General features: G+C 49.1%; 1 protein-coding gene across 6 annotated transcripts in view; it reads right to left on the bottom strand.

Moving 5' to 3' along the window:
- LOC144892637 (folylpolyglutamate synthase, mitochondrial-like) overlaps positions 1-18,709 on the bottom strand; it is a 67,426-nt gene extending 48,717 nt beyond the window's left edge. For 5 of the 6 annotated variants that reach the window (XR_013623841.1, XM_078780326.1, XM_078780330.1 and 2 more), the window contains exons 1-6: positions 18,596-18,709; positions 17,689-17,812; positions 16,417-16,539; positions 16,234-16,287; positions 14,833-14,897; positions 14,353-14,458 (exon numbers count right to left, since the gene is read on the bottom strand). Coding sequence is in view for 5 of the 6 variants with exons in the window: in XM_078780326.1 (XP_078636452.1) it covers positions 14,353-14,458; positions 14,833-14,897; positions 16,234-16,287; positions 16,417-16,539; positions 17,689-17,703 (363 nt within the window). In the remaining variant the exon portion in view is untranslated. Of the gene's footprint in view, positions 1-14,352; positions 14,553-14,816; positions 14,898-16,233; positions 16,288-16,416; positions 16,540-17,688; positions 17,813-18,595 lie in introns of all 6 variants that reach the window. The other variant, XM_078780327.1, reaches the window with a different exon arrangement.
- Between the last annotated feature and the right edge of the window lie 9,020 nt (positions 18,710-27,729).

The following is a 27,729-nucleotide window of genomic DNA, read 5'->3' as shown; positions in this document are numbered from 1 at the left end:
CGAATTTGGTATAGGGGAAATATGGGGAAGACGTGACAGTAGTGACGAATTTGTAAATGTGTAGATTTTTGTACATATGGGGTAAGGGCAAGGGTAGGGTAGGTGACAGGGGGGTGACGTACGGTAGGGACGAGCTTTCTCACTTCGCCCTCCGTACGCATTTCGCCTCGCATTGCCTTATTGATGTGTACCCTTGTGACCTTACCCCTCGCTCAATTGTCTTTCCCCTTTTGTCTCCCACATGACCTGTGCGCCATTGGGTGCCGAGGGGAGCGTGCGTGGGTCGGCCATTGTGTGCCCGAAATTCCCAGAACCAGCTGTCTGCATCGATGCACCACATTATGGACCACATGCCTGTGGCCGAGCACCACTTATGGACCCCATGGGTTGGGGCATGGCCCCTCTGCTGGAACCGGCCATGAGGGCCCGAAATCTTGCTGGCGGACCTTGGCCACAGGGCACCGATGCCCCACAGGTGAACCACACGTAGTCGACCCCTGTGGGCCATAAATAAAATAAAAACGGACACGTTAGGTGCATTCTTTTATTGCAAATAGGCCGCCAGCAAGGGAAGATGACAACACCAGGAAAATAATAATAACTAGCAGAGGGAGCCGAAGAGCAAGAGATCACCTGCAGGGTTAGGGGTTGTTGATTTTATTTTTATGGAACACTGATGAACTATGGTGACTGCACCGATTGGTGCTTGGGTGTGTATTGGTGCGTTTTTGGGCGCTTTAATGGTGCGTCGATGCAGAGCAGACTGTCTCCCCCCCAGAAAGAACAATCACAGGTCCTGGGTTAGTTTTGTAAATAAAAATAGCGTCATTGTAAATAATGCTTCCCACCGTCAGTGTATAGTTTGAAGACCATTCCGCAATTCGGTTAACTGTGGGCGTAAGTCTGTTAGGCAGGGTGCAATGGAGCAGCGGGACACATTTATTTATGTTTTAAAACTGTCGCACTCAGGGTCAGGTTAAAAGTAGAGGGAACTACACCTACGTGCCACACTAAGGTAAAAGTTATAGGCCCGGGACGTGCCTAAGGGGAGGAGGGTGCAGTGTTGTGGATATGAGAATGTTTTTTTATTTTATTGTTGTGGTAAAATGTTGTTGTAAAAGGTTGTTGTAAAATATCACCCCTCCTCCCTCCGTTTGTGGTTGTATAAAGGTCAAAGGGCGTTCCCGTAGTTAGTCCATAAAACATACATGCAGGACACGATATATCTTTTTTGACAGTTATATCCTTATTATGTGTACTAGGGCGTGCCCGTACGTGGGTGCAAAAAAACATGCGTGCAAACAACAACAACAAAAAAAAACTTTGAAACCACGTGGCAGTAACGACCACAGAACCCCCCCCCCCCTCTATTTACATGAAATGGTTTGGTCCATTCGCAAAGCCAAAGCGAACGGCTTGCGAGTACGGTAGAACCCCCCCCCCCCCTCTATTTACATGAAATGGTTTGGTCCATTCGCAAAGCCAAAGCGAACGGCTTGCGAGTACGGTGACCATACCTTGGGAACCACTTGTCCGATTAATTTCAAACCTTGAAAAGGCACATCCTCGGGTCCCCAGCAATATACCTGGCAAGTTTCAAGTATATCGGACCCGTGGTTGTCGAGAAACAGCGGTCACAGACAAACACACAGACACACACACAGACACACACACATACACACACACATACACACACACATACACACACACATACACACACACATACACACAGAGATTACTGGAATTATAGATAGATTAGTGTAAGGCTGTGTCTTCCATTAATTGAAATACTCCATTGCACCAGTGAAAGAGATAGATTCCCTTCATTCCCACTCCCAACACTTCCATTCCCCCCTTTCCGTCAATTGCAATTCGCATTGCCAACTGCATGTTGGGCGGTTTTCCCTTCATCCGCCATTGACCACGAGGCAGGGTTGGGGGAAGGAAGGCGGGTCCCCACCTCGTCAGAGAGGGGAGGAGTGAGCCGGCCCCACTCGACCAACCATGAACAAGGGGTTTGGCTTGAGAGGGCGGGGAGAGAACGTTTGGGGGAGGTTCGCAAAGGTTGAGGGGCGGGGCCTATATAACCCACGGCGGGGGGTGTTCCCAGAGGAGATGCACTTTGAGTTGGTCACAAAGAGTTGGTCGTCAAGAGAGAGTCGTGAAGAGTCAGTCAGTGGAGTCGGTGGTCAGTTGGTTGCGGTGAGGAGTCAGTGGTGGCGGTCAGTGGTTGCGTTGGTTGCGGTGAGGAGTCGAGGAGGGAGGAGATCAGAAGACAGGAAGGCCTTGAGTTGGACTAAGCAAGAGAGGAAGTTGTTGGACTGGGTGGGACTAAGCAAGAGAGGAAGTTGTTGGACTGGGTGGGACTAAGGAAGAGAGAGAGAGAGTCCTGAAGCTTGTGAGGGAAGGAGAGAGAACCCGTCACACCAACCCCCCAAGCTCCGCGTTGGCTCCACCAAGCGTTCACCTCCACCAAGCCTCCACCCAGGCTCCGCGTTGGCTCCACCAAGCGTTCACCTCCACCAAGGCTCCACCAAGCATTCACCTCCAGCCATCCACCTCCTGCCATTCCTGTCATTCCCCGCGTGAGTCAGTGTCTTTGTTTGTTCTGTCCTGGGAATAAGTTAAGTCTGTATAACTATAAGCTAGTATTTGCACTGTGTCACCTGCGTCTTATGTGTTGTAAATAAACCTTGATTGCTCCTTTTTGCGTGTGTAAATAATAAATCCAATTACTCTTCTGTCCGTCTTCTCGTTTTATTCCTTTTCCTCTTGCATTTCGTCGTTTTCGTCTTTTTCCCAGATTGGGCAGCTGCGGTGCGATACGGCCAAAGTCCTGGGTGAATCGGGTGAGTCAGGGATCCTGTAACGGTCGCGGCAATACCACCGCTCGGTAAATAACATCTTAATCCGCGATCAGTAACAATATATATGGTGGCGGCCATCTTGGATTTTGATGTGGCGACCCAATTTCCAATGGCGTTCTTCCTTATGCCGAGATACACCCACACACCAGATTATAAGTTGGTACTTCGCTTATTTTTCAAGATATTCATCTCACAAGGTTCAGACATACATGGCATCAGACATACATGGCGGCGGCCATCTTGGATTTTGACTTGGGTTGCACCCACACAACAAATTCGAATGCGGTCCTTCGCTTATGCACGCATGCACGCACGCACGCACGCAAGCACGCCCGCACACACGGACGGACGGACGGACACACGGACGGAGGGGAAAACCATAGTCCCCCTTTCGCTCCGCTGTGCGACGGGGGACAATAAGGCAAAGGAGATTATTTGTTTTTGCCGCTTGGCAGGAAAGCATGATCCATGATCATACTATAGAACAAGTTTCTGAATACAAGAATTTGAGCATAGTACTCGATGCCAAATTGAAAGGGAAAAGGGGTTCTAAAGTGCTGGACGTGAAAGCAAACCAAATAATGAACTAAGGAAATTAAAAGAATTTCATGTTGACAATGGTATACCAGTTCTTTTCTTTTTTAATCGGTCTCTGATCGAAAATATTCTCACTTTGTTTGATTTGTACTTTGGTAATTTGCCAAAAGAAAATGTAAAGAAACTGAAAAAACCCAGGAAGATTGAAAAATGAGCAATTCTGACAAACATCCCCTCAATTTGAACTTTGTATGAGAAAAATGTTGTACTGAAAGTTCACAAGATGACGCAAGAGCCATCACATCCACTCCGTAATTATCTCCGCCACCAAGGGTGGATGGAGACCGTTATGTTGTCAGTCCTGTCTGTGAACAGGATATCTCAAAAGGTTGTGGACCGATACAGACGAAATTTGGTCCACATGTTGGGTGTGTGATAACTACAAGGAATAAAAGATTAAATTTTGGTGAAGTTCCGGATCCGATAAAAAATTTTAAGTGATTCTTCGCCATTGAGATATGGCCAAAAACAATATATAGCAAAATACCTCAAAGCTATGGACTGATTCGGACAAAAATTGGTGGACAGTTTGGGTGTCTAAAAAGGACAAATTGATTCGATTTTGGTGAAGATCCAGATACAATATATATTTTTAATTTCTACCTCTGCCACGGATGGTTGACAGATGCGCTTTCACTCTGTCTGTCTAACTGTCTGAGTAGGATATCTCAAAAAGTTATGGATGGATTCAGACGAAACTCAATGGACAGGATGGGTGTGACAAGTATGACTTGATTCGATTTTGGCGAAGATCCAGATTTTTTTTAAAAAGTGATTCTTCACCATTGAGAGGACCAAAAACAATATATAGCACGATATCTCAAAAAGTTGTGGACAGATTATGACAAAACTTGGTGGATGAATTGTGCAGGTGGCATAAACAAGCCGATTATATTTTGGTTCAGGTCCGGATACAGATCCGGCCTATCAGTGGGATCCAAAACGTAAACTGTTCAGCCTGGTGGAGGTATATGCTCCACTGAGTGCGTTGTAGTTGTTTTAGTATTGTGGCGGACACGAAAGCCCACTGGCGTGGTGACATCATTCCACGCACCAAGTGGGCGGCGGCCATGCCCGAGGGATAGGCGTGGCCTCAGGATATACACCGGGCGCGCAGCCCGGAGCGCGCCAGTGCTACAGTGACCTCTTTGGAATAAAGAACTATAAACTCACTGCGTTGTCCGCTTCCTCCTTGGTAGCAAGTCACGCGCGTAGTACCGCGTGCTTCATTGGTGACCTCCAACATTCGAGTCAGCCGTCGCTGACTCCCCGAAACCGCCGCAACAATGGCTACCAACGCGGTCTCCATCAAGCTCCCCGAATTCTGGGAATCACAAGCCGAAGTTTGGTTCCTGCAGGCGGAAGCCCAGTTCCGACTTCGAGGCATCACGGTGGACGAGACCATGTACTGCCACGTGGTCTCCGCCCTCGGGCCCGGCACGGCCACCCGCGTCGTATCGGTCCTAAGGAATCCAACTGCCGACGGCAAGTACGAGGCGGTCAAGCGTCTCCTCCTCGCCACTTTCGGCCTTACGGTGGACGCACGGGCCGATCGCCTCTTGGACCTCCCCGAGATCAGGGACACGCGACCGTCGGTCCGTATGGACCATATGCTGGCGCTCATGGGCGACGAAACCCCGAACGCTCTATTCCGGGCGGTGTTTCGACCCCAGCTGCCAGCACGAGTCCGCCTCGCTTTGGCTGGTTCCGCGTTAACGGAACCCCATGCGCTCGCTGCTGAGGCCGACAAATACTACGCGGCTTTGGACACGCAGGCGAGTCGGCGCGGTCGCCGCTCCCGAGGCTCCCGAAGCTTTCCCCGATGCACCGCACCTCGTGTCCGCCGTCACGCCCCGCCCACCACCACCACCACCACCGCCGCCACCGCGAAGAAAACCGCGGCCTCCGACGCCGCAGCTGCCCGCCTGGTGTTCCTTCCACACCAAGTTCGGCCACGAGGCTCGGCAGTGTCGCACGCCGTGCTCATTCGGCGGGTCGGGAAACGGGCGAGCCGGCGCTCGGTGGCAACGGTGAGCGTCGGCAATTCCAACAGCCTGCTGTACATAACGGACACCTTGTCCGGGCGCCATTACCTGTGCGATACGGGAGCGCAGGTGAGTGTCGTTCCTGCCGGTACGTCCGACAAGCACACCGTGGGCCGGGGCCCTGCGCTGCTTGCGGCCAATGGTACGTCTATACGCACGTACTGCAGTTCGGAGGTCAGGTTTTCCGTTGGTCGTTCGTTTTGGCCGACGTGCCCATGGCACTGCTCGGCGCGGACTTCTTATGTGCTAATGGATTACTGGTCGATGTAAAGCGCAGAAGGCTTGTCCAGGCTGAGACGTTCAGCTCGCTCGCGTGTGCGCTGCCCGGCTCTTTGAGCAGCTCACAGAGCGGCTCATCGAGCGGCTCGCCGAGCGGCTTGCTGAGCGGTTCCGTTCCGGCCAGGTTCATCTGTACGCTTCCGGCAGCGGACGAATTCGCCCCCCTCCTCGCGGGTTTCCCGGCCCTCACGCGGCCGACCTTCTCGGCGGGGACCGTCAAGCACGGGGTGGAACACCACATCCCCACCACCGGGCCACCGGTCTATGCCCGGGCACGCCGCCCCGAGTCGACGAAGCTCGCGGTAGCGAAAGCGGAGTTCGCTACGCTGGAGCGGCTCGGCATCGTGCGGCGCTCCGAGAGCACGTGGGCGTCCCCGCTCCACATCGTGCCCAAGCCCGGCGGGGGATGGCGACCGTGCGGGGACTACTGGCGCCTCAACGACGCCACCACCCCCGACCGCTACCCCGTCCCCCACATTCAGGACTTTTCTGCCCGCTTGGCGAATATGTCCTTCTTTTCAAAGGTGGACCTCGTGCGCGGCTACCATCAGGTCCCTGTCAGGCCGGAGGACATCCCGAAGACGGCTGTCATCATGCCATTCGGGCTTTTCGAATTCCTTCGGATGCCCTTCAGTTTGAAAAATGCGGCTCAGGCGTTCCAGCGTCTCATGGACAGCGTCTTGCGCGGCTTGGATTTTTTGTACGTCTACCTGGACGACATCCTCGTCGCCAGCGCGTCCCGCGAAGAGCACCTTCGTCACCTCCGCATGCTCTTCGAACGTCTGGGCCAGCACGGCCTGATCGTGAACCTCGCCAAGTGCCGGTTCGGTGTTGCTGAAATCGACTTTTTGGGGCACCGCGTCACCAGGCACGGGGCCGTCCCCCTACCGGCCAAGGTGGAGGCGGTGAAGGGGTTTCTGCGCCCCGCCACGATCAAGGGGCTCCAGGAGTTCCTGGGCATGGTAAACTTTTACCATCGGTTCCTGCCCCGCATCGCCCGGCTCCTGCGCCCCTTACACGAGGCCCTGCGAGGGAAGCCGGGCAAAGGTGACGTTACCTGGACCGAGCAGATGGACACGGCGTTCTCGGGCACGAAGCTCGCCTTGGCCAACGCCACCATGCTCGCGCACCCGGCGCTCGATGCACCGATCGCCCTCACCTCCGACGCCTCGGACTACGCGGTGGGCGCGGTGTACGAGCAATGGGTAGATGGAGCTTGGCAACCGCTGGCGTTCTTCAGCCGGCAGCTCCGCCCGCCCGAACGCCGTTACAGCACCTTCGACCGCGAGTTGCTTGGGCTTCACCTGGCGGTCAGGCCCTTCCGCCATCTGCTCGAGGGCCGTGCGTTCACGGCCTTCGTCGACCACAAGCCGCTAATTTTTGCGATGGGCAAGGTCGACGAGCCGTGGTCGGCCCGACAACAGCGTCACCTCGCGGCCGTGTCCGAGTACAAGACGGACATCCGGCACGTCGCGGGAAAGGACAACCCGGTGGCCGATTGCCTTTCCCGGGCCGTTGCCCATGCAGTCCACCTTGGCATCGACTATGCCCGGATGGCAGCGGACCAGGCCGCCGATCCCGGGGTCCAGGCCCTGCGGACCGACGTCACGGGCCTCCGCGTCACCAAGGTGCCCTTCAACGGCGCGGGCACAGCCCTCGTTTGCGACGTCTCCCTCGGGCGGCCTCACCCCATCGTGCCCGCAGGCTGGCAGCACCAGGTTTTTGACGCCATCCACGGCCTGTCCCACCTGGGCACGAGGGCCTCCCAGCGGTTGGTCGCCGACAAGTTTGTCTGGCATGGCCTCCGGAAGGCCGTCCGCGGCTGGGCCAGGACGTGCCTCGCGTGCCAGCGCGCAAAGGTGCACCGACACACCCAGGCCCCCTTGGCCCCGTTTACGGTGCCGGAACGTCGGTTCGACCACGTTCACGTGGACCTGGTGGGACCTCTGCCCCCCTCGCGGGGTTTCACCCATGTCCTCACCATGGTGGACCGCACCACCCGGTGGCCGGAGGCCGTGCTTTTGGCGGCAACGACGGCGGCAGACGTCGCACAGGCGTTCATCGCCACCTGGGTCGCCCGGTTCGGCGCCCCCTCGGACATCTCGTCCGACCGCGGCCCCCAGTTCACCTCGGAGCTCTGGGCCGCGGTCGCGCGGGGGCTCGGGGTCCACCTGCACTGAACCACGGTCTACCACCCCCAGGCCAATGGCCTGTGAGAGCGATTCCACCACTCGTTGAAGGCCGCGCTCCGGGCCACCCTCCGCGACGGCGGCTGGGTCGATAGGCTCCCCGGGGTCCTGCTGGGCCTCCGGACGGTGCCCAAGGAGGACCTGTGCGCATCCACGGTGGAGTTGGTCTTTGGACAACCGCTGCGGGTGCCGGGTGAGTTCCTCCCCGACCCCACGGCACCTTGGTCCGTGGCGCAGGAGCGTTCTGCGCTGCAGGAGACCGCCCGGAGGTTCGCCCCGGTGCCGACGGCGCACCACGGGCACCCTCCTACACACGTCGCCCCGGAGCTTCGCACCGCGGAGTACGTCTTCGTCCGGCACGACGCCCACCGGACACCACTCCGGCCCCCGTACGACGGGCCTTTCCGCGTGCTGGAGACCGGGGTGAAACATTTCACCCTGGACATCGGCGGCACTCCTGACCAGGTCTCCATAGACCGCCTCAAGCCGGCCCACCTCGACGTGGACCACCCACCGCCGGTGGCTCGGCCCCCGCGTCGGGGCCGCCCCCCTGCGGGCGGACCCCCGGCACTGCCCAGCCCCGCAGGCACTCCGCCCCCCGGTCTGGCACCCATCCCGGGTACAGCCGGGGGCATCCCACCTGGCATCCCTGCACCCCGGACGCCGCCGGTCGCCAGAGGGCGCTTCGGCCGGGTCATCCGTTTGCCCCGCAAACTGGCCCTCCAGGTGCGCGGGAATTCTGGGGGGGCGCGTGTGGCGGACACGAAAGCCCACTGGCGTGGTGACATCATTCCGCGCACCAAGTGGGCGGCGGCCACGCCCGAGGGGTAGGCGTGGCCTCAGGATATACACCGGGCGCGCAGCCCGGAGCGCGCCAGTGCTGCAGTGACCTCTTTGGAATAAAGAACTATAAACTCACCGCGTTGTCCGCTTCCTCCTTGGTAGAAAGTCACGCGCGTAGTACCGCGTGCTTCAGTATCAATCATTCAGAAATTCACACATTCATGCTCCACTTCCACCACCTCTCCCACCCACACCCACCCCAATGCTGTCGTTTCAGATGCAATCCAGATGTTCAATGATAATGCAAGAAGGGTTTGATAGAATGTGTACTCCTGTAGATATGTAACTTGGGTTGTGATCCCTTTCCATCATAATTCCTAATATTCATTGTTATTGAATAGCCAGTGGATGTCAAGTTTGTGCATTTTAAAACATGGACAATCAATTATCTTGAGTATTTCTTGAATATCTACAGGATGCATTCTGAGTGTCAATTTTGTGTAAAATGCCTCTTTAAGTCTGAGATTTACATAAACCGCAAAACGTTTCACCCACGAAACGCTTCCATTATTGATGCAAGCACTGGCATGGCAAAGATCATGCACCACACAAAAATTACCGGTTTGTTTGTCCCAACTGAATCCCAGATGTGAGGAACCCAAGTTAAATATACCCATATACTATTTGAATGTGGCTTTTGTCTCAAATGATGTAAAAGTATAGTGATGTCTCGTATTCTGTTTCTTCTGCACGTGATTTCGATACAAGCTCAGTCACGAGCCCTATTTTGTTGACAGGGCCTGAGGCTCGTTGAAGAGCAGTCACACACAAATCCCACCCACACTTGCAGACAACACAGGACTGGACTGGAGATACACGGCCTTGCTGGATTAAACGTCCTGATGCACTCTGGGCTTTTGGGTCCCCGGAGTCTTATGGGTCCTCAGGGACTTTTTGGTCCTTTGGATCCTCGGGTACTTTTGGGTCTACTGGGTCCTTTGGGTCCTCAGAGACTTTTGGGGGTCTTAAAAAGTCTTCAAAGGTCGAAGGGGTCTCAGCAGTCTAAATAGTTAAAAGGTACATTTCCATAGTACATAATAAGTAATTAATTAATAGACTGCATGATTAATAGACAAAAAAAAAAAAACGTACACACACGTACACACACACGTACACACACACACACAAGATTTGTAGGAATGTGCTCAATGTGAAAACGTCCAATCATCGGCGTGACATTTTCTACATTTCGAGAAATTTTCTGCTCCACTTTCGTAGAGATTGACATGTTACAGCATGAAATGTCCTAACAAAGTACCGAGACTTCAAGAGCAGAGCACTTCACTACGAAAATTATTGGAGTTTATCACAAATGATATACAAAGCCAAAAACTAACCCCCCCCCCCCTTCCCCCCCCCTTCCCCCCAGGTTATTGCGGCAATCATGACAGATGGGCCTGTTGCACATGAAAGATTTGAATGAATGTGTCGCAATAACAATGTGCGGGACTGCACAGGCCTGTGTAACCTGAGACAGTACACACAGGTGGGTGAGTTTGCTTTCTTGAGGGTTTTACTGCACTATTGTTGGTGGTATAAATCAAACTTTATTTGGTAGTATAGAGAATCTACAAAACAAGAAGTGATGCAAAGCTAAGTTTTTCCCTTTGACGATTTTTCATACTTTTTTTTTTTTTTAAGCTCAAGGTTGATTTATTTATCAAGTATTCATAGGTTACAACATACCATAACATTTGAAGGTGATTATTGTATGCATGCCTGAAACAAATAAATAAGGTTGTGTTCCAAGCGTGTAGAGCACGTCGGTGCTGGGGGTGCTCAGCTGTGCAGCTGATGCAGTGCCCCTGTGGGTTAGAGCAGGTAGTCGTAATTTGCTCAGGGTGCCGGCGATAACACACCTACTGTTTGGGAAGGAAGTGGAATCTTTAACGTCCACCGACTAATGCCAGCAGACAGGACACTCAGCTTAACGCCCACTTTGTGATGCAACGCCCTACCTGCTAAACACCATTCAGGCAGTTTATAGTCAGGTCGGGAATCAAACCCAGACCTGACGGTCGGACATCCTGTCAGACAATAAATAAGCAAGGCTACTTAAATATTGGTATCTTCTCTCTGAAAGTACACCTCATTGAAGAAATTTGATAAGCATCCCATCAAAGTTTCCATCATGAGTAAAGCAGTTTATTAATGCATCAAGTTCGTTGTCCAAGGCAGCATGGGATCCTTCCCCCATCAAATAGGCTCCCAAGATACTCTGATCGTATTCGCCCCAATCGTAAATGGCATGCCAACAACTAACTGCGGGTCACCAAGACGTTATAGGCCTATAGTAGAGGAAATGAGCCTGAAAAATTCATTTTGAAAATCATTTCATGTTAGAGACAGGCATCCACTGGAAGCAGGTAGGGAATGGGGTGGTGCATTGGAAAAGGGTGGATGCCAGCTGGGATTGCCACGAAAAGGGTCATTTTAACCCCTTTTTTTGCTAAATCAGTATTTCCGAAGTGTTGAAAAAGAGAAGAGATGTTTGTAACAATATCCCATTTATTTGCCCAGACATTTTACTCTACATGGGGTTTTTATACATCATTTTGTTGCTGATGATATTGCCTACAAAATGCATCTCAGTATTTTTAAAATATATATATAATTTAGGGGTTACCATGGTTACAGTGGGGGTCAAAGGTCAACCTATGGCAAAAATATATAATTTCCTCACACTTTCTAATAGATAGGCAAAATGCCATATAAAACTAAATTTACTGGTTCTAATTGCTTTTATGTATCAATCCTCACATAGAAGAGCAGTTTTTAGTGAGGGAAGATTGATGTAATACCCCTCTGTGGGCAATTAGTGAAGGGTGAAAATTAACCTTTTCTTCAAAAATACATAGAAATTGTGAAAAAAAAACCTCTGTTTTGTATTTACCGGTACATGGAATTGTTAAGTGTGATGTTATAGCATACAGTATGCATTGGAAAATGTCTCCAAACCACCATGGTCAAGATTCCTAGTATTGTTTGAGACTTTATTCTGTTTGCCAACAACCTACGGATAACATAGTTTGAACCGGGGCTCCGACTACCTACACATCTTCATCATCATCCTGTGAATTGGTGCATGATCCCCTACAAGTGCAAGCTCTAATGCAGGTCTTTTGTCCTGCATGGATACAGCCGCATCTTTTTCCACAACCAGATGTGCAAAAGCAGCTCACAAGCTCCTTGCAAGCTTTTGGAAGAGGGCTCAGGGTCATCAAATTGGGAACGAGGTTTCCACTACTATCATTCTTCCATCCACTGGTTGTTGGATCAGGCAGATCTTGCACTGGGCTTAGTGACTCCTTCCAGACAAGGCATTGGTAGTTTGCTCGACGAATATGCATGTCCAGTGCATCCTTGGAGCGGGGAAGAGCATCAAGCGAACGCTTTCCTTGAAGGAACATTTCTTGGCGAACTTGATCAATTGCCGTAAGAGGGGTGGTTTTTAGGTACAGTTTGCACACAAACTTCTCAGCGTCTTGGATCAATTGGTCACTGACGTTTTTAGACCCCATCTTCTGGAGGCATGCTGACTCTTCAGTGAACACTTTCAACGCAGTCTTCTTCCCTATACCCGGCGGCGAACTGGCTGACTGTGTCACAACCTGTTAGTGCATGGAATGCAATAATTGTCTGAATTTGGTCTTCTGGTAGTGAGATCTGATGGATGGGGATGAAGGGACGTTTGGATTTCAATCCTGAACTGAACCACACCTCTGGAGATAGGTGATCTCGCAGGCCCAGTGCCACAACCAGGACATCTGTGTCTCGGCATTGGAGGACATCTCTGGGAGCCCTGTGGTGTCGCATCCCTGGCATGCAGGATGATCCTGGTGTCCGCCTCTTCATGGTTTGCGTTCATGGAGTTGGTGCTCCTGCCGGTAGAAATCCAGACCCTCATCAAATCCTCAAACCCGCCGGCAACAACCAATTCATATGTTGGCTGTAGCTCCTTCTCCGCCATCTCTATGAGAGATCCGGAAATAAATGCTGCCAAGTCAGCCTTGTTGGCAGAGAGGCTGAGGAATGAGTTGAAGTTGGAGGGGAGCTTCACGTCCTTTGAACTGATGACACGTCTGATTGGGCGGGTTTTGTCGGCTCTTTTTTCCCTTGTGCCAGACTTGATGGAGACCTCCTGATACCGATCGAACACAACATCAACCCTGGAGTACATGGGACCAAAGCGGTTTTAGACACTGGTACAGAATACATTGCTCAGATCTCCAAAAGTCTCTGATTTCTCAGGCTTGCCAATTGCTTGTATCAGTGCAGGGCCGTCAATGATCAAGCAGGTTTTTGCTGTACTCTTGGGAAGGTTTTTTGACACTTCTATGTCCTTGGTCAGTATTTCCTGAAGCTGGGACTTGTCGGTAGAATGGAGTTTCCCACTGGTGTCTGCTAGTGCACGTGGGACTGATGAAAGCTCATGCCTCAGGATGTTATTCAGGTCTACATCTCTCCCTCCCTGTGCTGCCACAAACAGTCTTTGGATTAGATTCCTGTCAGCTTTGATCTCTTTCTGTTTGCCAGCTCCACTTGGTTGAATGCTTACTTTGTATATCCTGCTTATTGATGGTGTTTTGTTCCTAGATAATGTAGCATGAAAGTCTGTTGACTTCTCAATAAGGCGAGTGGAGACAAATGTTTCAACTAGGGATGCTCCTGTTTCACCAGCCTTGAGGACTTCTTCTTTGATGGAGTCTCAAACAATACTAGGAATCTTGACCATGGTGGTTTGGAGGCATTTTCTAATGCATACTGTATGCTATAACATCACACTTAACAATTCCATGTACCGGTAAATACAAAACAGAGGTTTTTTTTTCACAATTTCTATGTATTTTTGAAGAAAAGGTTAATTTTCACCCTTCACTAATTGCCCACAGAGGGGTATTACATAAATCTTCCCTCACTAAAAACTGCTCTTCTATGTGAGGATTGATGAATAAAAGCAATTAGAACCAGTAAATTTAGTTTTATATGGCATTTTGCCTATCTATTAGAAAGTGTGACAAAATTATATATTTTTGCCATAGATTGACCTTTGAACCCCCACTGTAACCATGGTAACCCCTAAATTATATATATATTTTAAAAATACTGAGATGCATTTTGTAGGCAATATCATCAGCAACAAAATGATGTATAAAAACCCCATGTAGAGTAAAATGTCTGGGCAAATAAATGGGATATTGTTACAAACATCTCTTCTCTTTTTCAACACTTCGGAAATACTGATTTAGCAAAAAAAGGGGTTAAAATGACCCTTTTCGGGACAATCTCAGCTGGCATCCACCCTTTCCCAATGCACCACCCCATTCCCTAACTCTTCCCACTAGATGCCTGTCTCGAACATGAAATGATTTTCAAATCAATTTCTTAGCCACTTTTTCACTTTCGTTTCCTCTACTACGAGAATATTTGCATGCTATGTCATGGGACCAAAGAGAGAATGGCAAGTCAACACCAGTGGGGTTCACCACGCACACACATATACAGCACGAGGATACACACACACCTCAGTACCTGAAGCAGGTCTCGTGTGTGATGGAAATACTGCACGAAGCGTTGTCGCGTCAATGGGTCCCCATCAAGCCTGATCCGCTCGGTGACGGAGATGAGATGAGGGGAGCTGGACACAAGATGGAGACACATTTTTGCTGATGCTACCGCGTTGTGATGTGCTGGCACAATCAATGCCGTTACCTTCCCACCACCTTTAAGTCCTGGATTGAGGCCAACATTTAAAGTCAATAATTCGTCGTCAATGAGAGGAGTTTGGTCGACGTAACATTGGCAAAATTCGTCAGGGTCTGTCAGTCAGGAAAAAGAAAAAAATGAAAATGTTGGGGAGGAAGTTGAGAGTTTATTTTCTATTTCTTTTTTCCAAACTAGCTTCAGTTGGGAGGCTGAAGGGGGAAAAAAGTAAAGATTGTGGAGACTCGAGGAAGCAGCTGGTTAGCAACAGCTCAACAACATGTGAAATGCACATCTGGCAATACCGACCTATACAAGCCGGTACGAAAACCATGATGACGAAGCATCGACTCCACAAATGCACAGGTGGAACCCTACAAGGACAAAGAGAGCAATATTAATGAGGGTTTATTGACAGACAGCAACTTCCGTTTGGCCAAAACCAAGTTCACTTGCAGCCAGCGGCGGCCTTCATCAACTTTGGAATTGCAGAAAATACAAGGAAAACTCGATACAGGAGAAAACCATTTGGCCCATACATTGGAGGACATACATCCAGCTTTCCAAAAGTAAAAAGGTAAAGATCGACTGCAGGTCACTCTCATTCTACAATTAACCTCAGGCAAGCATTTGTCTTTGGTACTGTCCCTCAATGCCACACTATAGCATAGGATGTTTAACACCTACTAACTAAATGAACATAGGACAGGAAGCTTTGAAGTTACTATCCAACAAAACCAAAGAACATCGAGATGTGGTGCCCTCCCAGGATACAGCATCAGAATGGTAGTTTACACTTGAGGAGAAGTGAATTCTTGCAGAACGTTTTCTGTAAGACCAACTTGGCTGCACCTGGATGGGTTTGAGGGCTGAGGAGTAGCGGCTGAAACCCGAAACCAATTCAGGTTCCTCCTGAGTCCTGATGACTCCATCTTTGCTTGTTCGGGTGGCATGGACAGTTTTAAGGATAAATGGAGCAAGTGCATTGAAGTCCAGGGACAGGGACACTATTTTGAAAAATAAATACATGTTGGAATGTATTGAACAATTGCACTTCATTCCGAGCGTATTTGTAACCCTCCTCCCCCTTCACCCCATTTTGTGCACAACATATGGGTGTTAATGTCAAGATCCAGCATTGAGGATTTGCATTCCAAACTTGTCTCTGGAGAATTACCAGGTTACTCTCGAACTGTTGATGAAACCCAGCCAGATTGGTAATGAAATTCGGGGGAGGGGCTACCTGCCCGCTCCACCTGGTCAGGTCGAGACGGCCAGTGTGGCCTACACAAGATGCCAGTCAGCACTTTGTGGGTGACTCTCAAGTCTTAATGTCCACAGGGTAACTTGGGGTGGGCATTGAAGTGATATCAAGGAAAATACAATGCTGCCGACATAGCACCCACCCGTCCCCCAAACTGAGAAAATATAGTTAAATGTAACATGTGCAATAATGTTAAGGTAACGTATCGAAAAAAAACCCCAAGGTAATGTTCTGTAAATCCATTTTGACAAATGCTCAAATCTACAAACTCATCGGCTTTAGAAGACTATATTACAGACAATTTAAAATATGAAGTACACAAAGTTGGGAATCCATTCAATAAAATGACAAACAAAACAATGTAAACGTTAAAAAAACAAAGTGGTTACAATAAATAAAAAGAGAACGTATCGTCATAGACAAGAGAGGAAATTGAAGAAACTCACTTTGCCTTTTGTTCCACTCACGTGAATAACATTGAGTGTGTCCAAGTCCGAAACCTGCGTACAGATTCCCAATCATACCCCTCCTCGACCTCATCCCGTCCATTATTAAACCATGCGTCGTTGCATTGCTAAACTCCATATTATGGTTTGCACTTACTTTCTAGCCCCCATGCTGCTACTCACCTTGATTCCAAGCGTTTCCAAATCCGTGCCTATTTGACGAACCTTCTCCGGTGCATGCCGTGAACATGGTTCGCCACCTTTGCCCCCTGGTGTTTGCATCATGTTCAGCAACTTCACCGCCTCCTGTCCAATGCCGCTCATTAGTTATCGTGCTTTATTAAATAAGGCAATTGCATGTATGTATGTATGTATGTATGCATGCATGTATGTACATCTGAAAATCATAGGAAAAAAAAACAGGTCTGGCCCGATCTCAACCAAATTTTGCATACATGTTGGTAGAATTAGTACCCAGCGTCAGGTCATGGACACAAAAAATCCCCACGCCCCTCACAGGAGCTGACAATTTGCTCATGTTCCCGAAAGGAGTGCGCGTTTCTAGCAACACAAGTAAAGCAGACAAGTCATCATGCCATTCACTTACCCACTAAGCCTGGTGTTGGCTTAACGGTTAATGCAGCCAGCATGATATCTTATGGTCCTGAGCTCAAGTCCCTGTCATGCCGCTGAATTAACACCACGTGGGTTGACTCAGCCTGTCATCCTTCCGCGGTCAGCAAAACGAGTACCAGCTTACTGGTTAAATAGAGAAATTGCATCAGTGGCAACCGTGCCCCCAGAAAATGATGCAACCAGCAGCCACAGGCTGCACACAAGTGCACCACCACTTACCCACTCAATTTAGAATCCTGCTCACCATGCTTTAGTCATCCAATGAGTCACTCCAAATAATAATTTGCGCCGGGAGAATTTTATTTATTTATTCTAAACTAGTTCATCAATTGTTGTGCACTTAATTTTAAAACCTTATTTGTTTCCTATCTATTAACAAGTTTTTCTTTTACCTCAGGAGTGTCGGTACTGTACCCAATTTACGAGTCAATGACATTGCTGAAGATAAAGCTCTTGGAGAACAGGATGTAGAAGGTGATACAAAGGGAAGATAAGCGTTTCTTTAGGCATGGTCAAGGGTCGTGGAAGAGCGAGGACAAAAAAAACAGATCGGAACACAACATTATTGTATTTACAGAAAAAGAAAAAAACAATTATTTCCTGAAATTGGAACATGACAAGGTGAACCAGTGAGCAGCACAAGTTGATATGCAGGTAATCTCTGTGCCAAAGCAGCAGTGTCTTCATTTTATACTCCTGGATGCAAGGTGCTGGTATCAATAAGAGTTATTGGCCTAAATAGCTCAAAAGATGATAACATTTTAGAAGTCAAACAATCTGTAGTAGGAAAGTGATAACGCGCAGTGTGAAGTGGATAACCTCGTAGTCCATCATGGATCGTGTGCTCGAGGCCAGAGATACCCTTAGGAGACACAAACTACCCCCAAACACGAGGTAGGGATCCACCTCCTTGGGAAGTCAGATGAGCTGCAGCCGTGGAGAGCTGTTGATGAGAATCAAAAAAATCAGGATTAAAAAAAGACAAAAAGTTGGACAATCCAGCCGGAATAAGAAGCGTGCTGGTTAGGGTGACAACAAGGGTAAGGTTTACAAAGAAGGTAACTGTTTGCTTATGCCTTAAGTGAGTATTTTACGCGCGGCAAAATACTGTTACAGCGCCGGGTTTCGGGGTTTGCTACGTTCCACTGGATCAGGCATTATGTGGCGGAGGTACGCACTGTACCGAGTATATGTGTTATGAGTATTTGTGTATATGTGTGTGTGTACGTGTGTGTGTATGTGTGTATATATATATATATATATATATATATATATATATATATATATATATATATATGTATGTATGTGTGTGTGTGTGTGTGTGTGTGTGTGTGTGTGTGTGTGTGTGTGTGTGTGTGTGTGTGTGTGAGTATGTGTTCATATATGTGTGTGTGTGTACATGTGTGTATGTGTATGTGTGTGCATGTGTGTATGTGTGTGTGTGTGTTTGTGTATGTGTGTATATATATATATAAATATATACCTCCGCCACATATATATATATATATATGTGTGTGTGTGTGTGTGTATGTATGTATATATATATATATATATATATATATATGTGTGTGTGTGAGTACGTGTTTATATATGTGTGTACATGTATGTGTGTGTGTGTGTGTGTGTGTGTGTGTGTGTGTGTGTGTGTGTGTGTGTGTGTATATATATATATATGTGTGTGTGTGTGTGTGTGTGTGTGTGTGTGTGTGTGTGTTGGGAATCGAACCTGGATCCACAACTTGAGTTCAAGGAGTAACAAGCAGTTTATTGAACGACCACACAGCTGTGGACAGGCTTTGGTACATACAGCTACAAGAACAGCATGCGTCCCAAAACCTCTAAAGGAACTCACAAAGGGTGTGTCTTTATATAGGCAGGATAATAGAAAAAGTCTCCGCTGAAGAGGTGAAGAGACAAAGGACAAAAGTGGGCTTCAACAGCCTCCCACCGTGATCCTATCCTGGGGCAGTGCTGAATGTGAGGGAATAATGTGGGAGCAAGACCTTGTCATTCTCAAACCCTTATCATTCAGAGGAGATGTTACCCAGGCCTCTCCAAGGGAAGGAATGTGGGTTGAGCCGTTTCTCAAGTCATTATCCAGTCCTCTCCAAGGGAAGGAATGTGGTTTGAGCCGTTTCTCAACTCTTCCATACAGTTGGGCAGTAAAGGTGCTCCAACCAGGTGAAGTATAACAAGTTTAATTCCAACAATAAATGGTGAAGCAAGCAATCTTATTGAATACAAATAATGATTATAAGGATATACAAATCAAAGGACACATAATAAAATCATGTTTCCGACATAACCACCCTTTGTCGCGTAGAGACAAAGTATCTAACGAGACAATCTGCCACATCGGGCTTTATTAGCAAGCAAAAAGAATAGTAGTGTATGTGGCCACATCGGGCTTTATTGTAAGCAAAAGAGGATTGTCTGTGCGCCCTTCCAAGGGCATGCCACGCGCCCAAAGCGCCACGCATGCACACTTGGAAGGTGTGTCGCGATTGTGCGTGCTTTGTAAAATGAAAGTCCAGAACATGAAGGTCCATTAACGTTTCGGATCCACAACGAAGGCATCTGGTCCGGTTGGGGATGTGTGCCCGGGGGGTCTTCCAACCCACCCTGGCAGCAGCGTGGGTGCAGCTGAAATTCCCCCCTATCGAAGGACTCCCCGTCCTCGCACAAACGCAGTTCTTGCGGCTCTTCAAAGTTATTCGAGGTCCATGTTCATGAGAGCCTGCACATGCTGTTGTTCTGGGGAATACATAATGTCGTCAGTATCTTGTGTCATGTTTTCCTGGTCAGGGTACAGAGCATCACAATTCAAAGTAAAGAGAGAAACTTCCTTGGTGTCGAAGTCGTTCATGGATGCGTACTCAGCTTCGGGATCCAGAGTATCCATGTCAGGTCCTTCGACAGCCAGACCCAGCATCGGAATTAGTTCCATAGTCGGATCGAGCGGAGATGTGCAGCTGTGTGCTTGTAATACATAAGAAGCATTAGCCAATTCCCACAGGGGATTTGCAACAAAATCATCACAGTTTCTAGCAGCAAAATCGTGACAATCTTCAGAAGCGACGAACACATCAGCCTCGCCCAGGGGCTCGTTCAGGTCGACGGTCAAGATCATGGTCGTTGTCGGCGGTTTCTTCGTCGTCCATCCTGAAAAATACTTTCTCACGCATAGGAGGACTAAAGCCTTCATTAGTGCTCCCCAGATCACCACCCCGATTATCACCACCAGTGCGGTCAACAACCATTTTACTATGGTACCTGTCCATCCCGAAAACCAATCAGTAAGCCAGCTAAACCTAAAAGAGTTCTCACGTGCAATTCGGTCGACAGTCAATGCGTGGCGAGTTTTTCTCAATTTCACTATTACGGCTGACACCCCTTCTGGTTTGGTCTGGTATATACGTGCAACATTTTCCTTCTACTATCCCACATACCCCTCCTTTCTCTGCTAGAAGCATATCCAGAGCCACCTGATTCTGCATTACCATTGTGCGCATATGAACTACTGTGTCCAATAGTACATCATGGGCTGTAGCGGTGTCGTTAGCCACCTTTTCTAGGACCAAAGCCAACTTATCTATCCGAAAACTATCCATAACTGTGCCAGCTCCTGGGAAGAAGAAACCTATCACCTTTTCCCATATGGCTCCATGTAGTTTAGTGGTTCCGTCTTCGTTCCATACTGACCTCCTATGTCGCCTGCCCAGGGACCTTGGATCTAAGTCATCCAGTATCTCGATGTCGGGAAGGACCGAGCCAAGATAACATGTACCACCCCAATTATTTGGTAAATAGGGGTATGCCTTATCGTAGCATATGAACATTGTCCCATGGGGTGGGACTAGGTGGGTGGATAAGCACTGAATTCCCGTTGTCACCCCATTAATCCTACTAACCCCCCTAGAAAATGATATCGCCGTTATATTGTGGTTGTGTTTATCTTGCAGTACTATTCGTAGTGTAATCCCGGTGCTCCCTTTTTCCAGCTTCCCGGGGAGAGTGTAGGCACATTCTGATTCCCCCATAAGCAAGTGGCCGGAGCCCTGGAGGCAGACCATCCCTTTCTGTGGTTTGACCCAGACGGGGGGCAGGCCTCTCGGCCACATGGGCAATCATTGAAGGGCGATAATTAAACTGCCGATTACAACTCTTGCCGTTGCCAACCCCCTCTCTTTCCAGAGTGGTGACTAAACATGGGGAATCGATAGGTTGTGAGCAAAGATCGTTAAGGGACAGGGGTAGCACTATCATTTGTATTCCAGTGGTGCCTGCTTGGGGAAAGTGCATGCATGACCAGCAGTGAGTCCTATTCTGAATTGTCGCCACCTCTCTTGCTACCTTCCAATATGTGTTTGCACCCTTTTTTGGGGCCTTGTCCTGGGGGTGCAGAGTGAGTATGTATTCGATGCATGGTGTGTATTTGGTTTCGTCACGAGCCACGCCAGGAGTCCAAACACTACACTGAATCTGCATAGTCATGCCTTTTTCTAGGCGTGTGCGTGTTTGTAGCTTAAAATCAGGGGTTCCCCACTTATATCCTGGTCGGGCCAAAGTCTTGACGCTAGCTTGCCCGTCCTCCCGGAACTCTCGTTGTTTTCGTAATACCACGCCTATACGTCCAGGCCCTGCCGACAGTGCTAACCATCTTACGCTTACCCAATTTGTGTGCAGGGCTTTCTGCTCGAAACATGGTAACGATACCTTTTGTCCCCATGTTACGGTGAGGTGTCGTGTTTTGTTTTCACACCTATTGTAATCGGAGCTCCCTCTTGATGGAGCCCATATCGTGCTCCCCATTGATGCTGTCACTATCAATAGCATCATACCTGTGATTAGACCCATCGTTACTGTGGTTGCTGTGGTGTAGTGTCTGGTGCTTGGACAGCCAACTTACAGTGCGTGGCATGGATCCAGGAGGACTTGCCCTCACAAAAGACAGCAGTTGGTGTAGTCAGCAATACCTGGAATGGTCCCGTCCACCTTGGTTCCAGGGCGTTCTTGCGGGTGAAGTGCTTCACGAGCACGTAGTCGCTGGCTTGGAAGTTGTGGATGGCGTGGCCTGTTGGTTCAGGCAACGCCTCTTGTACTCGAGCGTGGATGCTGCGCACCACGTTGGACAATCCTATGCAAAACTTTAAAAGCATGTCATCCATCACAGGCAAATCAAGTTTGGACATGTCCATCGGGGCTGAAACAGGCAAACTCATAGGTCGTCCCATCAATATCTCGTGGGGGGAGGGACCCGTGGTGCGACCAGGGGTGGAACGAGTGCTCATTAACGCAAGCGGGAGAGCTTCCGGCCACTTCAAACCTGTATCTGCACAGATTTTTTTTTTTTTTTTTTTTTTTTTTTTTTTTTTTTTTTTTTTTTTTGTATACAAGATCGAGGCTCGTGAAAGAGCGAACATTAATCACACAGAAAGACAAACAGACACATAAAACAAATAACATCGGGAGCGGTAGACAAGATGGGGAGAGAGGGGGAAGGACACAAACACAACATTTGAGAGCAGGGACCGAGAGACATGGAGACATCGAGAGATCTGTGGGAGGGAGAGGGCTTTGGGGGGGAGGCATGTGAAGGGGGGGAGGCATGTGAAGGGGGGGGGGGTCTTTGCTAACTTGAGTTTCAGGGTCCCGTTCGTGCGTTCCACAAGTCCCGCTGATTGTGGGTGGTAAATGCAATGGAAAGATTGTTTCACACCCAATGCCTTTAGGATACCCTTAATCACCTCTCCCGTGAAGTGGCCCCCTTGGTCTGACGACATTTTCTGGGGAATGCCAAATCTGCACATGAAATCCCGCACGAGGCGCTTAGCTACTGTCGGGGCGTCTGACTTAACGCATGGGTAGGCCTCCACCCATTTTGTGAACATATCCACGATTACCAAAACGTAGCGAAATGACATGCTCGGTTCCATGTTTATAAAATCGAACTGGATATGGAAAAATGGCCTGATGGGTTGAGGATGGCCCGCGTTGTGTGGGTGCCTCGGTGGTGCCCCCCTATTATGTTGTTGGCAAACCACACATGACCGGCACACATCTGATGCGATTCGTGACAGTCCCGGTGCCGCCCAAGTATAGTTTATCTGTTCCATCACCCCCCTCTGGCACACATGGCCATTTTGATGTGCCATACATGCCAGCCAAGGCAGTAGTTCCTTGGGTGATATTGGTTTTCCGTAAAGGGTCCACATCTCATTCGGTCTGGGGCGCGTGGCCCCTCGTTTTATCCCAATCATCGTGTTCGCTGCGGTTGCTGCATTTTGAAGCTTTAAAACGTCGTCGTTAGTTGGTGTGGCTGTTGGCCCTGAGGTCGGGACATTGGCAATCTGTGCGAGCGCCCCTTTTGCTTGCGTCACCACCGGCATGTTCTGTCCTACGTGTTGGTTGTCTGCCTTTCCTGCCGCTGCGTCCGCCCTGGCATTGCCCCGAGCAATGTCAGTGTCCGCTTTTTGGTGGCCGCGACATTTAATCACCGCGATAGCGCGGGGAAGCAAAATGCTTTGGAGTAGCCCGTCAACCAATTCGCCGTTCTTTATAACCGAACCTGCAGATGTGAGGAAGCCTCGCATCTTCCAGATTGCCCCTTTGTCGTGGACTACCCCGTGCGCGTAGGCTGAATCTGTATAAATGTTGACAGCAAGGCCTGCCGCCAAGTCACATGCTCTAGTTAGGGCGCACAGCTCCGCCTGCTGGGCAGAAAAGGTGGGTGGAAGGCGTCCGCTTTCCACTGTCTCGTTATCAGTGCACACCGCATACCCGGATAGCAAAGAGCCATCCCATCCACGTTTAGCTGATCCGTCGACATAATATACACAATCGGGGTCGTCGAGGGGAACGTCCTTTAAATCTGGACACACCGTGGAGACCTGCTGCACTACATCGACACATACATGGGGTTCACCCTCCTCTAGGGTGGGCATCAGTGAGGCCGGATTGAGTTTAGTGCAACGTTCAACAGTGACGTTGGCTGCAGTGATCAGTGCGGTTTCGTAATGCATTAATCTGGTGGAAGCCAAGAGTTGTGTTTTCCGCTGTAGTAACAGTGAAGTGACGCAATGTGGAACCCGTAATGTTACCGGGTGTCCCATTACAATGTCCGCTGTCCTTTCCACTGCGTACCTGGCCGCTGCCACGGCTTGCAGGCACACCGGAAACCCCTGCTAGACCGGGTCTAGCTTTTTACTGAAGTAGGCTACCGGTCGCTCATTGTCCCCGTGAGTCTGTGTCAATACGGACTGGGCAAAACCTCCTACTGCATGAGTGTAAAGGGTGAATACAACAACAACAACAACATGCATTTTAAAGGCCATTTTCCCGACTAGAGCGGGGGTTAGCCTTGCGGTCCCCATGACAATCTACTCCATTTTGCCCTATTTTCTGCATCTCTCCTTGTTAACCCCCTTGCCCGCATTTCTTCTTCCACCATCTTTAGCCAAGTCTTTCTCGGTCTTCCCCGTCCTCTACTTCCTTCTACATTCATTTCCATCACTCTTCTCAACCAGTCACTTTCATTCTTCCTCAACACATGACCAAACCATCTCAACCTGTTCCTCTTCACAGCATCAATCACAGGCTCTATTCCCATCATCTTTCGCAATTCATCATTTGTCTTCCTCTCTCTCAACGATACTCCGCACATCCGTCGAACCATTCACATTTCCATCCTTTCCAACCTTCGTTGCTGCTCTACGTTCATTACCCATGTCTCGCTCCCATAAATCATAACACTTCTCACACATGCAGCATACACCTTTCCCTTCAGCTTCAACGACACTCCCCTCATCATCAGCACGCCACTCAGTTCCCGAAACTTCTTCCATGCACATCTCACTCGAGCAACCGTTGCCGAGTCTGATCCAACTTCTCCATTCAGCATGTCTCCGAGGTAGCAAAATGTTTTCACACCTTCCAGCTTCATGCCCTCTCCAAGATCCAACTCAACATTTCCTCCATCTGCAGCTCCCTCTGTGCACACCTTACATTTGAATGTAGCTGCCACACTGGTTAATGACCCTCTCAGACCACTACATTTTTGATGAACCCACTCAGCGCACATTGTACATTGAATGGAGTTCACTCCGACACCCTTCCTACACACAGCACAGGGCCACTTCCCAGTTCTTTCCACCTCCCCACATGCTTTACCATTTGCCATCACCTTCGTCTTTCCGATATTCACCTTCAGACCTTTTGTCTCCATACATTCCTTCCACTTGTTCATCTTTTCCTTCAGTCCATCCATACTTTCCGCAATCAACACCAGATCATCTGCATACAACAACTCCCACGGTAAACCCTCCTTTACGTTCTGAGCCAGCACCTCCATCACAGCTACAAATAGTAGTTGGCTTAGTACCGACCCCTGATGCACTCCCACCTTCACCTCAAACTCACCACTGTTCCCATCCTTCGTCCTTACAGCTGTGCGCGCTCTTTTGTACATTGCCATCACTACTCTGATCAACCATTCCTCCACTCCTAACTTCCTCAATGCCCATGTCAATACTTTGCATGGAACCCTATCGAATGCTTTCTCCAGATCAACAAACCCAAGAAACAACTTCTTCCTCTTCTCCATGTACTTCTCCTGCAACTGCCTCACAATGAAAAGCGCGTCTGTCGTTCCTCTTCCTGGCATAAATCCAAACTGCATTTCGTCGATCTTCACTTTCTTCCTTATCCTCCTCTCCAACACCCTTTCCAATACCTTCATTCCATGCTCCAATAACTTTATCTTTCAATAACTTTCAATCTCAACCACATCAGCCTCGACCTTTCTCAGCCTCTCTTTTAATGCCTCCCTTACTGTCACCTCTTTCATCCTCCACACCTTCATTCTCGGTTGGTACTTCACCCGCCGAGCTCTCCTCACACCTTTCACCCTTATGTCGCAGACAACCAAGTGGTGCTGTGAAACAGCCTCCTCCCCCGGGATCACCTTTGTGTCCCGGAGGTGCCCCCTATCTCGCCTACGCTCCATCAGGTAGTCAACGGTTGTCGTCGACCCACCTGACGTGTATGTAACAAGCTTATTATCCTCTTTCTGGAACTGAGTATTACAAATCAACAAATCAGCTGCATCAGCAAACTCCAAAATCCTTTCACCTTCTCCATTTCTCACACCCATATCCGTAACCCCCATGAACTTCGTCAAAACCATCCATACTCCTTCCCACATGTCCATTTAGGTCTCCTCCTACCACAACAACTTCCTCATCTTTCACGTTTTCCATCAGCTTCTCTATCGCACACCAGAACTTGTCCTTCTATTCATCGCTCCGACCAACCTGCGGAGCATATCCTGAGATGATGTTCACCAAGAACTTTCCAATCATCATTTTCACCATCATCAACCTATCACTCACTCTAGTCACACTCACCACACTGTCTCCAAACTCCTCAGAAAACAGGACACCAACACCATTCACGCCCTCCAGGCACCCTTGCCACATAAACTTGTATTTCTGTCCCTGCCTACCCTTCACCATTCTCACACCACTTTCCTTCCATCTCGTCTCCTGCACACAACATATATCCACTCTTCTTCTGACCAATACTTCCACCACTTCTCCTGATCTCCCTGTCATTGTCCCTACATTCCATGTCCCAAACCTCAGAAACCGATCTCCACTTCGGGCTGTACCCTGCCCATATGTAGTTGTAATTGTCATGGTTCTCTTTTTGAGGTAATGTTTTTATGGCCGCATGCCCTTCCTGACGCCAACCCTCTTAGTCGTCTCTTACGACACGCAGGGATACGGTGTACCTATTCTAATCCAGGGTACACACTGGGAAACGTTCAAAACATGGAAATTCTGGGGGGGGGGGGGAGGGGGGGGCGGCGTCAGCATCACGGCTGCGGTTTAAACATATTTAAATAATATTTAAACAAAACCATGAAAAACAATCTGGGAAAAGTCTCTAAGTGAGAACGTGGATTTGAGAAAGCAGGAGCAGAGGTGGAAGAAAAACGAGATGTAGGGGGTGGGGCACAAGGCGAGACGAGGAGGAGAGCGAACATGCATGTGTCCGGGAGGAGAGAAAGCATTAATATAGAATTTTTTTGTTTGTTTATTTGTTTGTTCTGTTTTCAAAACGCTGGACAGAGGGTAAGATGTTCGTGAGAGGTAGGGGGGAGAAAAGAAAATCAAAGAAACAAGCAAATACTATGAAGGAAAGAACCCATATTCACAAAACACTGACGGGGGGGGGGAGGGAGCCCGGAGAGACCAGGCCACGCACGTGGCGCGAACAAAAAAAACGACTAATTACACACAAATTTGCAACAACTACAAAACCAAAACCAAATAGAAACACACAATAACACATACACAACAAAATACCCAGCGGAAATTTGACAAAGAGACGAACGGGAAAACACTAAAACTTTGATGCCGTGGAGAGATCGAAGCAAGCCTCGTCGCTCAAGGGACCAGAATTCCTGTGTAAAGGGTGAATGGTTTCACATAATCGGGGAGTCCTAAAGTCGGTGCCGTAACCAATGCCTTTTTCAGACTCTTGAAACAGCACATCAAGTCGTCCGTCCAAACAAATGGGTCGGCTCTTCTGATTTGGTAGCTTCGTACAGTGGTTTAGCAAGCAGCGCATAGTCAATTATCCAAGTACGGCAGTATCCCATCATACCTAGGAAGCGCAACATTCCCCGTTGTGTGTTCGGCCGCGGCATCTCCATGATAGCAGTCACCCGTCCAGCGTCCAGTTCTCGTTTCCCATGCGAAATGGCATGACCCAAGTAGGTTACGACATTCCGTATGAATTGGAGCTTTTTTCGTCCTACCTTGTGGCCCTAGGCCGCCAAGGCCTTTAGCAAGCTTC

The sequence above is a fragment of the Myxine glutinosa genome, chromosome 6 (assembly GCF_964187855.1).
Source record: "Myxine glutinosa chromosome 6, kmMyxGlut1.1, whole genome shotgun sequence".
In the NCBI taxonomy this organism is placed as follows: Eukaryota; Metazoa; Chordata; class Myxini; order Myxiniformes; family Myxinidae; genus Myxine; species Myxine glutinosa.
Note: the sequence above shows the minus strand (reverse complement) of the source record. Positions and strands in the feature narration are given on the sequence as shown.